At 45.5% G+C, this 14,375-nt stretch overlaps 1 protein-coding gene across 3 annotated transcripts in view; it reads left to right on the plus strand.

The window, feature by feature from the left end:
* The window catches only part of POU2AF1 (POU class 2 homeobox associating factor 1), a 30,064-nt gene that overhangs the window by 6,683 nt on the left and 9,006 nt on the right, over nt 1-14,375 (plus strand). Inside the window, exon 1 of one of the 3 annotated variants that reach the window (XM_019469219.2) lies at nt 4,776-4,980. The exons of the other annotated variants lie outside the window; for them this stretch is intronic. Coding sequence (XP_019324764.1) covers nt 4,923-4,980 — 58 coding nt within the window. The 5' untranslated portion in view covers nt 4,776-4,922. Of the gene's footprint in view, nt 1-4,775; nt 4,981-14,375 lie in introns of those variants that run through there. 3 annotated transcript variants of the gene reach the window in all.

Consider the following 14,375-nt stretch of genomic DNA (forward strand, 5'->3'; position numbering starts at 1 on the left):
AGGGCAGTTCATGATTCACACAACAGAAAAGCCAACTGTGACATTGGTTTGGGGCCGAGAGGGGAAGGCCGTGGGGTCCTTCACATGATTGGCTTTGTTTTTCATCCACGGCTGCCCTGTGGCCTGGGGTTCAATTCCTCGGGCCTGTTGCTGTCTGAGTGATTTAGGTTTCTGCCGAAGGCGTGATTTGTTTGCGTGCGTGCCCTGGGACAATGTGGAAACTTGGCTTTGGTCAGGCGTGCCTCCACTCGCTCCGCTGTCCTGCCTAAGTCACTCTTCTCCGCGCCTTGGTGGTGAGGCCCGTGTGTCCCAGTGCAAGAGGGCAGAGGGTTTATCTTTAACCTTAATGTTTATCCCTGGGGTCGGATGGAACAACTGTGAACTTTACTTTCCATTATGTGGGATCAAACAGAGACTCCTGTTATTAATAATGGAAATCATACAGAGATTATCTACAACATTCCTTTCTTGAAATAACAAAGTCAACTCAACAGCCTCATGAGACTTGAACCTTACCGGGGCTCAGTTCTGTGCTACCTCAAGAGAGAAATATTACCAAAAAAAAAAAAAAAAATCACTCTGTCTTTTCCAAGGTGCTTGGGTCTTTACAATGCCTTTTAACAAATTCATGTACACCCTACTGCAAGCAAACTTCATATAAGAGAATCTAGATTTACAGAAGATGATACATTGGGGAGTCTTTGTTTATTTTACACAAAGATATTCTCCTGGAGGCCTTGTAGTTCTGAAAATACACCTTCATCGATGAAAATGTAACTTAGAGTCCTTTATCGCCAACTCACTGTTCTCCTTTGTTACTTGTGTAAATTCTCTGGAATTGAACTTGTTAATGTATAATTTGGAGGAGTGATTTCAAAATCTCTCAGACTGCGAGCTCTCATCGTTGATACTAGCAAGATGCAATTTTTTTTTTTTTTTTTTTAATGAAAAGAGATGAACTTCCATTTGGGCTTGAGAGCTATGGAATCCTTCCATAGCAATTAGAGGTATGCTGATATGGGTGGTGTGCACAGTTACGTGAAGCAAGACCCTGACCTGCAGAGGTAACGGCAGCCGGCCCCACGGGACAGCTATGCAGCCGAGGCAGGCATTATTGTCTTTACTGGAAGCGCTGAGCGTCCATGAGCCCTTACGCTTAGAGCTGAATTGGTGGATTTTATATGAGCCCTTGGGGGACTTCTGCCTTGGTTCCTACCTATTCAGAGTAAGTCATTTTCCTTTTCTTTCTTTCTTTCTTTCTTTCTTTCTTTCTTTCTTTCTTTCTTTCTTTCCTTCTTTCTAAAGTTTTAGGTTTCTCATATGTAAAATGGGGTAAAAATACTACCTATTCCTCAGAGCTACCCTTACCTTGGTGAGCTGAGATGCCACCATATTGTTGATCGCTGTCGTTTGCCTTCAGTGTCTGGGATACGGGTTGCTTTCCTGCGTTCATGAGCCGCCATATTCCCCCTTTTTGGTTATACACTGCATTTTTTCCTTCTCTAATTCCTCCTGCGATATAAGCAGTGTTTTGTTTGTTTGTTTGTTTTGCTTTTTAAGGGGATGCTGGAGGCACGTTTCTTGCTGATACCCAGAGGTCGGTCAGGTCCAGCAAAGCCGCATCCTTAGGGAGACTGTATTGTAAACTCCTCAGTGGAATAACCGGAGTGAATGGTGTTACAGGTTCGGATGCATACAATCCAAATTATCTTTACTTGCCCTTTGGCACCTTAAAGGAAATTAAGAAAGGCCCTGGGCACCGGACCCCTTACTCTGGATTCAAGTAAAACCTTCCTCCAGGACACTGAGGGGTCATAGGTGACTAGACTCTGTGGGGAAACCAGTAAAAACAGGGCAGCATTGTCAGCCCACTTAGAATCACCTGATGGAAGGGCAGAGTTTGAAATCAGACACCAAGAGTGCTGAAAAGGCACTTTCTTTTTTCAGAAAACACCCTCGGGCCATGATCTGAAATGACTGTACTAGGGGGTTCTGGAAAGGGTTAAGAAAACATCCACTTTGTAAATGTTGCCTCCTCCCTGCCTGGCCCATGATCCCTGTTTGTGAACGAAATGTGAACGCAGACTCTGGTTCAGATCAGCTCGGAAATGCTGACACACAGAAGTGGAAATCTTCGGGCCTCATCCATGGATCTGAGCTTTGCTTGACTGGCCGGTTAGATAAAGAAGTCACAGCACCTGCAGATTCCCTTCTGGGCTCTGCACTTCGTCCTACAGGTCCCGAGTGGATATGAATTCACATCCACCCCAATGAGAGGTCCTTGTTAAGGCCAACTGGCTACAGTGCAGTAGAAACAGCAGAAGCGATGGGGTGAGGCAGGTCTGGGTTTGAAAGTTGGCTCGGCAGCTTAATTATTCAACCTTCTCAGGTTCTTAAAAATCTGGAAAATGGGAATTTTAATGCCTGCCTTACAAGGCTTCTGTCAGAGCTAAAGTAGGGAATGTACGTAGTGTTATCAAGTCTCCTGAGCGTGGTGAGAGAGAGTATGTGCTGTCCTGTGATATCTCCCTTGTGTCCATCTGGAAGGATCAGGGTTATGCTAAATTCCTTCCTGTCTCTCCTTTTCCACAATTTGATTAGAAGAGTTAAAAAGACATCATCAAAATATTCTTGAGTGACAGCATCTTTCAAACAATTTTTCGCGGGTCTAAATCAGGGATCTGCAAACCACAGCCTTAGTGCCACATGGGTCCCACTAACTGTTTTTGCAAATAAAATTTTATCAGAGCATAGCCATGTCTATTCACATATTGTTGGGCTGCTTTTGTTACAACGAAAGAGTTGAGTAGGTGCCATATGACCTACAAAGCCTACAGTATTTACTATCTGGTCCTTTACAGAAAATAGTTTGCTGACCTCTGAACTAAAATGATTTGGTTCATACTTTAGATACTCTTTTCCTTAGGTTTCTCTGCGTCCTGGGGTCACACAATGCCAGCGCCAGTGGGAGGTAAAATTTGCAGTCAATTGATTAAGCGATTTGCATAATGCTGAAATTTGATTTGATTGACTTCTTCCTTGAAAGCTATGGAACCGTGTATAATAAACTCAACACCATTTGTTACAAAATGAATGAGTCACATAACTGCTTTTTCTTGTTGTTCTTTGTGTAAGGGAAGGTTTACACGATAATGAAAGGCAGGCTGCCTGATTTTCTTTGAACTGGCTAGTTGCCTTGATACCCCATAGACATGGCCTTGGTGTTTCTTTGCTGTGGTGCCCAGGGAGGCACTTTACGAACAGGAAATGGTTATTAAACTATTATGGCATGAATGTGCCTTTGCTTTCTGACAACTTCAACAGAGCACAGGTTCACAAATAGATACATTAGGTGTCAAAATTGTCATTCACATTAGAACTCTGGATTTTACTCCAGGGTTCCACTAAATAGTCAATTAGAAAAATTTTTTTTCCTGACATTTATTTTTGAGAGACAGAGAGAAACTGAGCATGAGCAGGGGAGGGGTGGAGAGAGGAGACAAGAATCCGAAGCAGGCTTCAGGGTCTGAGCTGTCAGCACAGAGCCCGATGTGAGGCTCGAACCCACAAACTGTGAGATCATGACCTGAACCAAAGTCCGATGCTTAACCAACTGAGCCACCCAGGCACCCCTGTAGCCAATTTTTTTTAATGTTTACTTATTTTTGAGAGAGAGCACAAGCAGGGGAGGAGCAGAGAGAGAGGGAGACAGAGAATCTGAAGCAGACTCCAGGCTGGACTGTCAGCACGGAGTCCGACATGGCACTCGAACCCACAAGCCTTAAGATCATGACCTGAGCCAAAGTTGGATGCTCAACTGACTGAGTCACCCAGGCCCTCCAAAATAGCCAATTTTTAAAGGGAAGTGAAAATTCAGTAAAACATAAGAAACGCCTATAGTAGTCATCTACTATTTGGAAGTCTATCTCTTGCAGGAACTCAGTCAAACTGGTAACAAGAAGTAATTTAGGTCTGTGCAGTACCTCTAACATTTCTATTGTGTGTTACAACCTTTGCCCACTTAGTAAGCACCTTTACTTCTTACCAAGTTTATGTTATTGATTCAGTGGTTCTTGTTGATAAGGACAAGTAGGGTCTAAAAGACAGACACAAAGTCACATGCACAGAAGGAAGTAAAGTAAGTGACAAACATCTACCAAGCACACAGATTAACTGGTAAAAAGAGTAATCTTTCAAGGTGGACACTTCCTTCTCCCTGTATTCACTAAAGAAAAATGCCAACTTTGTTTTTCTCTATACCCAGAAAGTTCCCAAGTCAGAGGTTTGGAAATCTCTCCTCCAGTTTAAGTCGGTAAATCTGTTCTGTTGTAAGGAACAAAAAGAACCAAGGTTGACTACACTTATTAGCTAAATACCTGGACATTTAATTAGCTTAGAAGTTCTGTAAATTTTAGTTTCTTTCCTCCTTCTGACTTCTTTCTAAAGAAGTTTATTTGCCTACTGATGAAGATGTCCACCAGTTTCTGACTTTGAGCCAACCAAGTCAAGGTTGGTTAATTAAGATTATTAACGTAAGTTTCACATTTATAAAGTACCTGGCAACATTCTAGTTTAATCATTTTTGTAGAACAAATGCTTGAGGAGAGTGGGCTTGCCTGGGATAGAGAGGCTTTCTCTGGAATCTTCTTGTCCCGGTTGTGTGATGGTCTGCCCAAAGCATTGTTCTTTAAACTTTTTTTTTTTTTATGTTTTCATTTATTCGAGAGAGAGAGAGAGAGAGAGAGAGACAGAGTGTGAGTGGGGGAGGGGCAGAGAGAGAGAGGGAGACACAGAATCTGAAACAGGCTCCAGGCTGTGAGCTGTCAGCACAGAGCCCTATGTGGGGCTCAAACTCACGAGCGGCGAGATCATAACCTGAGCTGAAGTTGGACACTTAACCGACCGAACCACCCAGGCGCCCCATGGACAAAGCACTGTTCTTGCAGACAGGAGACGTGGAGTTTACTTTCCAATCTACAGGTAATTAGGTGTGGGGTTACAGGCAAGCCACCTAAGCACCTTATTTCTCAAGTGTTCCAGCTATAAAATGGGACTTGCCTTTTCCTGGCTAAGAGCAGGGAGAGTGCACTTGACTTCCTCTTCTTTTTCTAGCTGTAATTTCTGAGCTTTCATGAATGCTTATACCAAATAAATACATGTTTTCAAACCCAAGTCTTTAATTTAGTAGAAGGCATGCTCCCATCTGCACAGAGCAGTGCTTTTCAACCTTGGCTACGCATTGGAATGTTCTGGGGAATTTAAGAAATCCTAATGCCCAGGTCCCAACCCGAGGGTTCTCATTAAACTGCCCCGGGCATTGGATTTTCAAACCTTCCCAGGCAATTCTCACGTGCAGTCAAGGTGAGAACTACTGGGCTGGAGGTTACAGGGGACGGCTTCTAAGATTCCTCTGGACATTGCAGTGCCGTGGGCAGGACACGTTCCATCCTGTTCATAGGGGTACGTACCAGCTATGGGGCACGGAGTACTTACTTGGTGCCTTGCACTGTGTCACATGTTCTGTCGCATCAGACTGATTACATTTGGTTGCTAGTGAGGAGACCTGAAACAACGTGGATTTGAATAAGACAGCGGCATTCGCTCTGTCACACTGAGCAAGTCCACAGCAGGCTGTGCAGGACTGTACGCAGACTCTACGGTCCCAACGACGCCTCTGGCTACTTCCGTCTTTCCGGTCTGTTGTCCTTGGCATGCAACTTTTGTCAAAGTTGCTTTGTGGTTGTGCCACTTTAGCTCCAGCCACCACCTCTGTGTTTTGGACACGGAAGAAGAAGAAAAAAGAAAAACAACAACCCCCCCACCCCCCATCGTGTAGGGTTGTTAAGTCAGAAAGGATAAGGCTGATGTTGGGTGTGGCAGTGGCCAGTCTTTGCCACACTTTGGATGTATTATCTCACTTAATCCTCATAGAAACTCCAAGAGGCAGGTTCTGTTTCAAGCTCCATTTCCTGGATGAGAAAATCTGAGTTTAAAGATTAGGTTAGTAACTCACGCTGAATATTGTCTTACAAAGCTGTCCTGTGTCCCCGCCACAGGGCTCGGCTCACTCCCGGGGCTCAGAAGGGTGCTCTTGGTAAAGGCACAGGCCTTCCGCGTGAGATAAAGGAATGGACACCCGATGGCAAAAATCAAGTACGGCAGCTGGCAGACCGATGTTCGTACTTCGCACCCTCATTCCGATGCGTGCGTTTCATCTAACTTACTGAAAGAAATAAGGTCTTTGCTTCCTTACCTCCCGCACCGGGCTCTTTGCACACATTTCAGCTGCAACGGGAGGGCTCAAAGCGGAGAGAGTGACCCAGAATCTCCCCCTCCTGCCAACGTGCAGCCCATCTGTTTTCCGGGCAGCACTAATGAAGAGCTGTGTGGAAGCCTGAGCTGGGACCCAAGCTTCTGCCTCCTCGGCACTGCCTTCTTTTTGAACTATCTAGACTTTGGAAGAGTCAGGCTATCCGTTCACACACGCGTGTGGTGTGGTGTGGAAAGCAACATCTAGAGAGTAGGGGTTTATTTGGAATCAGAGTGCCGTCTCTGTTCTTTCTATGCCGTTGGCGGTTTAAAGTTTAGCCTCTAGTGCAGACAGATCTGAGTTTGAGTCCTAGGTTTATGCCTCACTTTGTTGCCATTTCCTTAAGTATATAATGGGGCTGTAGCTCTTACCTCACAGGCTGTGTGGTACGTGTTTACTACTGTGCTTTGCATTAAGTCAATGCTTAATAATAAATATTAGTTACTATTCTTAATTTCCCGCTCCCTCTCGCTCTACGTCTGAGAATAAAGCTGATGCGGCTAATTATAGATCGTAATTTGTGTGGCCTCTGAGTTCTGCATTTCTTGTGAAATAGCAAGGCGGCACATTTCCAGTCTTGTAACTTGTGGTGGGGTTAGTGATCAGGGCTAATGCCGATGGCGAAGCTGGCCATTCTGTGACCAAACCTGGAACTTGGGCCACAATTTTCAATCACGCCTCATCAGGCGGCAGGCTCATACTGACTGACCAGTTGTGTTTGTTTTTTTTTAAATTCACAAAATTGGACTGAGGTGTTTATAATCTAGTGGTCAGGAGAATGACCCTTGAATTTTTCAAGAAATAGCACAATGATACCGAAAACTGAAACACCAGTGTGCTGCCTTTCTTAGTAATGGTTTCATCAGTATCACTTTCTGGGAAGAACAGGCAGCCAAAGAGTTATAAACCAGAGATATTCTCAGACCAGGTGTTGGGACCAAAAAGGATCTGACCACACGTGAGAAAAGCTGCATTCCTCTTTAATCCTCTAGAAAGACTCATACATTTAATTGGAAGATAGGAAGCAAATATACAAAGATTGTTATAAATTTCCAGGACTGAGAAATTCTGGGGAGATAGAAAAGAGAGAAAAAAAAGAGAGACAAGAGACTTGAAAGTTCGAATGCTGGATGAAAGCAACACCAATTCAGGAAAGAAACGCATGGAAGGAAAATCAATCACCCGTGTGTCATCCTTTGCGTGGGGACGTCCACCCAATAATGGAATTATTCCTAGTAGGGAAATCAAGCGATGAAATAAATTATCTTTAGCAGTGGAGAGTGGAGGATGGAATCAGGGAAGGTATCCTGAAGCATGTGGCATTGGATATGGATCTTCAAGAATAAATGATAAAACGATAGTCAGACTTCTTGTTTAGAACTTGGGAGAGGAAGAAGCCTATGAGGATATAATATATGAGCATTAGGAAGAAAATCTGAGGATGTGTAGCCTGGTGTTTACAACATTTTTTTTTTTTTTTTGGCACAAACCTCTTTATTCAAACCAAACCTACTGCAGAACTCCAATACAGAAATAAAAATGGAGCCATTTGGGGAGGATATTGAAGCTCTGACTGCTTATTCACCCCCAGACTCTCCTACTTCCTTCCCGTTGTTGGCCACTCCGGGTGCCTTCACTGTATTCCAAAGTTCTTTAGGTCACAGCTGGACAACCATGACCTGGACCCATCCTCCACTCATTCAGCAAGATTCCTCACAGCTGGTCATAAGTCCTTGGGTTAAGTCCCTGGAAGTCCAGGGTAAAGGCTACACTCCCAAAGCAAAGTGAGTCACTGTGAAGCATGTTGTATTGGTCTCCATTAAGCTCTGAAACTGTGAAGGTCATATTTTCAGTCTATGTGGGTATCTTGTGAACAAAGAAGGGCATCTGTTCCTCAAAGATTGACCTGGTGACTCCTCTCCCCGGCTTGCTATTCTAGCAACTTCATGAGGGAATGCTCCCACGTCATGAGGCATGGTTAGTAAGCCAGAGACTTGGCAAAAAAGCTCATCTTGACTGGCAGTTATACCTCACATCGTGAATCAATTATAAGGTCTAATTTCACTCACAGGGGCTCTGCCCCAGGCCTTGGGGTTGGAGCATTTGGATCTGACCCCAAATGTACAGCTGGTGTTGGGTCTGAAGAGTCTTCCTCCAGGGAAGTGGTCTTGGGAAAATTTGATTTCCTTAATCTCTTTGGTCTGGAAAATCTCAAACTAGATATTACTTAAATCAACAAATAAACAATTGGGTTTCTTCTCCTCTAGCTGCCTGACCATAGGTTTTTCCTGTTCTTGATCAGACTGTCAATTCTAGATTCAGCCTCCAGGTCGTAATCTAGTAAGGAAAGTTATATTTGTCTCCTCTGCTCAGTCTCCTCACTTTGGTGCTACCTTGCTACAAAATTTGGGTAGACACCTTGGATTGGCTCATGCCCTGTTACGGTCTTGTGCTCTCAGTGTAGACCCTCTCTCTCCCCATTCTGATTCCTGTTTCTCTTGATAATGCTAAGGCAATGCTCCCAGTATGTCAACTGGAAGTCTGCCTTGCTCTAATAGGTGATAAAACTTCCCTCCCTGACCACCGAAGAGCCTTCCCATTCACACTGCCATGTTTCCAACCCATATGGGATATGTGCTCCTAGATTCCTAGCCCTGTGGAGAAGTACCATGACCATGGTCTCAGTCATGGCTCTGTCCCTGTCCTTTGGGAGATACACAGAAATTCCTTGAGGGGCTGTATCTGAGTTCAGGACAAGGACATGCCAAAATCTCCCAGGTGCTCCTTCCTGGCATTCTTTAAAAATTTAAATCTACCACAAACGTACTCCTCTACTGGCTTCTGAAGAAAGACATAAAGGCATCCTTCTGCTCAGCTCATGGTACCTTTAAGAGAGACCAATGCTAGGATTTTGATGTCTCCTGTCCAGGCTTGTTCTGTTTTCAGTTGCAGTCTTTGACCAGTCTCTCTGCAGCATCTTTGGCCCCCTGTCTCCTAAGCATGGCTCTCCTGCTGCTTGGAGACACCAGGCCCAGATACCTGAGGGATGACTTCCAGGAGCACAACGAAGGCAGGTTGAGACAGGCCTTGCTGGCCACAGACGCTCTGGGTGTGTTGAGGATAGAGACATTCAGGATCAGGATGTAGCAAGACAAGGGCAAGTTAGAATCACCACACAAGGATTAGCTACTTCCCTGATGAGCGAGGGGCTGAGGTCACAGGAGAAATAGCCATTTGTTGAACACCTGCTATGTACTAGGTGCTTAACTGTGTTAATTTCATACAATCCTCATGATAATCCCATGAGATGGATATCATTACTCTCATTCAGCAAATAGGGAAACTGAAGCACATACGTGTTAAATGATTTGGCAAGGGTCACACCGTGATAAGCTATGTAGTAGGCTTTCCAAACTAGGTCTGCTTGAGTCCCAACAGCAGCATGCCACTTTTCAAGGCCAAGGATTTTAGGGTTCCGTTAGATGCTTCTTCCCCTCCCCACTGAAAGAAGTCCACCCTTAGATGGAAGTGGATTTTTACTTCCCTGGGAGCAGTTGTATCCTGACTCAAAAGCTCCTGCAAATATGAATCTCAGGAAGTTAGATTTGAGATATAGAACCTCTGGAGCCAGCCAATTTCTATCTCAGAATCTGAGTTCCTAGGACTGGCCTTCCATGGGCTAATCGGCCAAGATAGGATAAGACCAGCTGGTGTAACATCTTTGGAGTTCATCCAGGACCCCTAGGCTGGGGGTGGACCCTGAACATCTGGAACTACTTTGTGTGTCTTGGGCAGGACTTACATTCGTGGTGTGGGCTGAGCCTGACCCCAGACTAGTTTCTCTGCCTCAGAAGGAGAACAACCATGCCTCTTGCACTGTCCCCTTTCTATAGCCCCTACAGACTGGGGACCCCCATTTGCTGCTTAAGTAAGTCCAAGTAAGAATAAAGTGGTGGTGGAGACCAGCCAAACAAGCTAAAACACTTCAACTGTGAGGCACTTGCAGCTCTGTCATAGTTTGTAATTCTAGCCTGTGCATTTATTCAATTAATGTCGATATCCCACTAGACTAGACGGTGAGCTCCATGATGGTTGGGACCTGGTTTACTCTGCTTAGTGAGTATTTGTTCAGGGCTCTCCTAGTCTTGTCCTCTGCACTGGGACCCAGTGTATCTCAGATGGGAGCACTTTCTGCTCTGGTGACCCGGGTTTCTGTAAGAGACAGGCAGATGCAGCTGGTTTCTCAGGTGGACCTATCCACTGTCATTTCAGTCGAAAATACCAAAAATAAAACTTTGCGGGGAATTGTTTGGGCCTCTCAGTTCTCGTCACTCATGTGAGCACACTGCTGGTAACCTTCTCATGGACTTCTTTTTCACGTCTCAGATGGGAAACACTATTTCTTGGGGGAAATTGGCAGTCAAAGGAGACTGGATCAGGGTGGTCCCATCCCAGACTCCAACGAGAGGAATGAGGGTCAGAACCTGGCAGGGGACATTTGGTGACTGACCTCCAGGGTTACCCAGAGAGATAAATGGACTTGCCCAGGCAGAGGACAGGCAGGTGATGAGGCAGAAATGGACTGTGCTTGGAATCAGAGGTCCTGGGTTTAGCTGATGACAAAGCTATTTACGAGTGTGGACTTGGGCAAGCCACTTAACATCTCTGGGCCTCGTGTTCCTCATCAGTGGAAAGGAGGGTGAGAGGGAGACTGACCCTGCCTATTTCAGGAGTTGTGGTGAGGCCACACTTGAAGTCATTTGTGTCAAGGCTGTGTGAGTCACAGAACATTGTGTGCAAACGTGAGCATGGTGATCTCTGAGTTCCTGGGGGCTAAGCTCACGACCAGGAAACACAGGCCCAAGTCTCCACAAAGAAGAGGCAGAACACAGACACTGTCTCTGGGAGTAGAGAGAGCAACGCAAGAGCCTTGTGTGGTCTGCTTGTTCTGCTGGAGGTTTGGAGGGAGGATGGACGTATGGTGTGGAAGGCCCTGAGAGTCCTCGGGGGAAGGATGTCTCCGCAGCGGTGCCCATGAAGAGAGTCTGAAGGCTCTGGCACTAGCAGCCTTTTGGCTGACCTCTCCCAAGGTCATGGAGTGGGACATCCAGAACTTTGGGACAATCCAGGTAATATTGAGGCTGTGGAATGGGAACACCTCATGCAGGAACCTGGTGGAGGAGAGCAGACTGCAGGAAAACTAGCTCTCTGCTTAAGCCTAACATAACCTGAGAGCAGTGTGGTGACCCTGGGTATTCATTCCAGGCTGACTGGGGCTTCCCTTCAACAGGGATCACTCGGCCCCTAGACCCCTTTGGTCAGGGACTCTGCGCTTTCTAAGACCGAACAAACCTCAGTGGTCACCCCAGATGTACTTTAGGAGCCTTCCCTGGCTCTCTCAGGTCGTCAGCTCTAGGTCCTTTTGGCCTGCCCAGGTCTGTGGCTCTCCTTCATCCTTTCCCAGTGACCTGCCTCTGTGGGGCTGATGGAAGTATGCCTCTTAGAATGGAGACAAAGAGAGAAGAAATGTCACTACTTTTCCCTTTCCTTCTCTGGTGAGACCAGAGAGCCCAAGATCAGCTGCCATCTTGGAGCTCTCCTGGTGGAGACGCACCAGTCTACACATCAAGATGCCACGACTCACTCCTTTTCGGCTGCGTCAGCAGCCTTACAAGCAACACCAGATTGTAATTCGGTTGAGGTTCTACTTTCTCATATCTTCTAAACACCTTCAAAGGCATTTTTTGTCCATCTATCTTTTTCCGCCTCTGCCCTGCGTGTTATCCAGATTGCTAGAACGTATGAGTGACGTGGTGGTACCTCCTAGCAGCAGAGCCCTTTCAGTTCAAACACCAGTGAGTGGAAAGCCCACATTTACATGCGCATGAAATCTCTTTGTTGGAGTCCATTAAAAAAAAAAAAAAGTAAACAGCAATCCAGTGTAAATTGGGCGGGAAAGCTTTTCTGTAGCGTGTCAAGTCCAATCTTTGGCCAAAGCCCAAGTTCTTGCTTCCTGTTTGGAAAAAACTCAGCCATTGTCCATGAATGGAAAGAACAAATTCGAAAACTTTGACTCAGATCTTCACCAGAAGAGGAACATTCACATTAGTGTTTCAATTAAGGATGTGGATAATCCTTTAGCCACATGAGCTAAACTTTCCCAGGCGCCCTCAACTACCTTAGGCAGAGAACACAAACAAACTTCTTTACGTTAAAGTGAAAAGTGTCAGCAACTTTTATGACTTTGTTTTCACTTAGAAGCTAGGACAAGTTTGTTAGCCCTGGGCTTGAATTCCTATTGCTCACTTATTTGTTTTTGGTTTTGCTACAAGTGAAGAGAAAATTATTTGTATTTCTCCTTAGTGGATCTTTAAAAAAATAATACTGAAGGTTCAACAGCAAAAGAGAATAATATTTACCGAGGTTACTTGGAGTGATCAATAGTGTGTCATGTGTCCTTCTGGGCTAGGAAGGTTTTGTCTTTCAAAATGGCATTGTGTGGCTGCAGGAGGGAGGTTCAACCAGTCAGTTGTAAATGGAAAGCACTTTCAGCGAGGTAGATAGTCGACATGAGCGAGATGGGTTCCTCTTCCGGGTTCTTTGATGGTAGAAATGTAGGCTTACCCTGGATCCCAACTAGCCCTTACAGCAGCAGTCCTATCTGCTGTTGAACTTACTGCCTGGCTCTGGTGGCTCGCAAGAAATCTGTAACAGGACAGCGGCTAGGAGAAGCGTCTTCTTTCAAGAGGACCCTCGACACTGTTCTAGGTAGAACCTGGCTGGTGAAGGCTCTCTGAAAGCTGACTGGAGGAGAAGTTACAGTGACAAACGCCTGGGTGTCAGCTCCACCAGGAGCCATGAGGAGGGACTTATCTCCTTAGCTTCGTCACTGTGGCGTGAATGTGGTTTACATGGGGCGATTAAATAAACAAGTGCTGACAATTTTGCATATGTCCTCGGTGATATTTATTATCCCTTCTTCAGGGAACTGGAGGGCCGTGTTTATTTAAATGAGTAGCATCCATATGCTTCCTAAGCTCGGGGCGAACACACACGATGCCCGCATGCAGACAGAGCACTGCCAGAAGTGACCAGTCGGCTTGATCTGTCATGGTCTGTGCCCTCCAGTGGAACGACAGCTGCAGGGCTCTTATTTTTGTGACGTGGAGCCTGTCCGGCTGTGTGGCAGGGGGAACTGAAATGTCTTCTGCTGACTTTTTATACCTTCAGATTTTTTTCATCGCTTATTTTGGAAAAGGAAAGCCCTCACTGGGGCCAAAGTTATAGGTTTTTCTGTAAACGAGTTTTGTGGGGTTTTTGTTGTTGTTGTTTGTTTTGTTTTGTTTTTTTCCCCCAAACTCCATTGGCGACTGTCTTCCAGTGGTGGGAAGTAACATGGCTGAACGTTACTCGGCCTGAGGAAAGGAGATTCCTAGCAAAGGCCAAGAGGCTCATGTTTAGGTGGAAAGATTTTTCTCAGTGACGGACACTTGGCTGCTCCCAGGAGACTTAACGGGCCTTCGACCACAGGATAAATGGTGAGGAGGCTTCAGGCTTTCAGGACAAGCTGCCGTTTGGTCAGGGGGCTCCTAACACTTCTGGTCAACTCTACTCTGGGAAACTGGACCGGGTAGCATCATTTTGATCTCCTGCTTTCTTTTCTTTGTCTCTTATTTATTATTAAGAAATTATTTTAAGAATCTTAAAAATGTTCTTCTCAGTATTCTAGTTTAGTAGTTTTAAAGTGGCTCCGTTCAGGGATCCCCACGCCCCCAAGGCAAAGCAATCTCGATTTCAGACAAATTTCTTTTCACCTTCCAAATTTTTATGCTGGTTTCTCAGGCTGGTGGCGGTAGGGGGGTGGGTACAGTGTTTACCACAGAATTAGAAACGTTTATTGTTGCTTTACAAAGGTTGGTGTGAAAAGGACTAACTGCAGGTTTTGGCTTTGCAAATAGGCTTGGCCACTGGGGTCCTTTGGGAATTGTCCTGAGGCCTCTGATTCTGGTATTTCACGGTCACTTTGCAAAGACACCGGCTGAAGCACCCTCGAGCACTCGAACAT

The sequence above is a fragment of the Panthera pardus genome, unplaced genomic scaffold, assembly GCF_024362965.1.
Source record: "Panthera pardus isolate Hobbes unplaced genomic scaffold, ASM2436296v1 HiC_scaffold_12, whole genome shotgun sequence".
Taxonomy (NCBI): domain Eukaryota; kingdom Metazoa; phylum Chordata; class Mammalia; order Carnivora; family Felidae; genus Panthera; species Panthera pardus.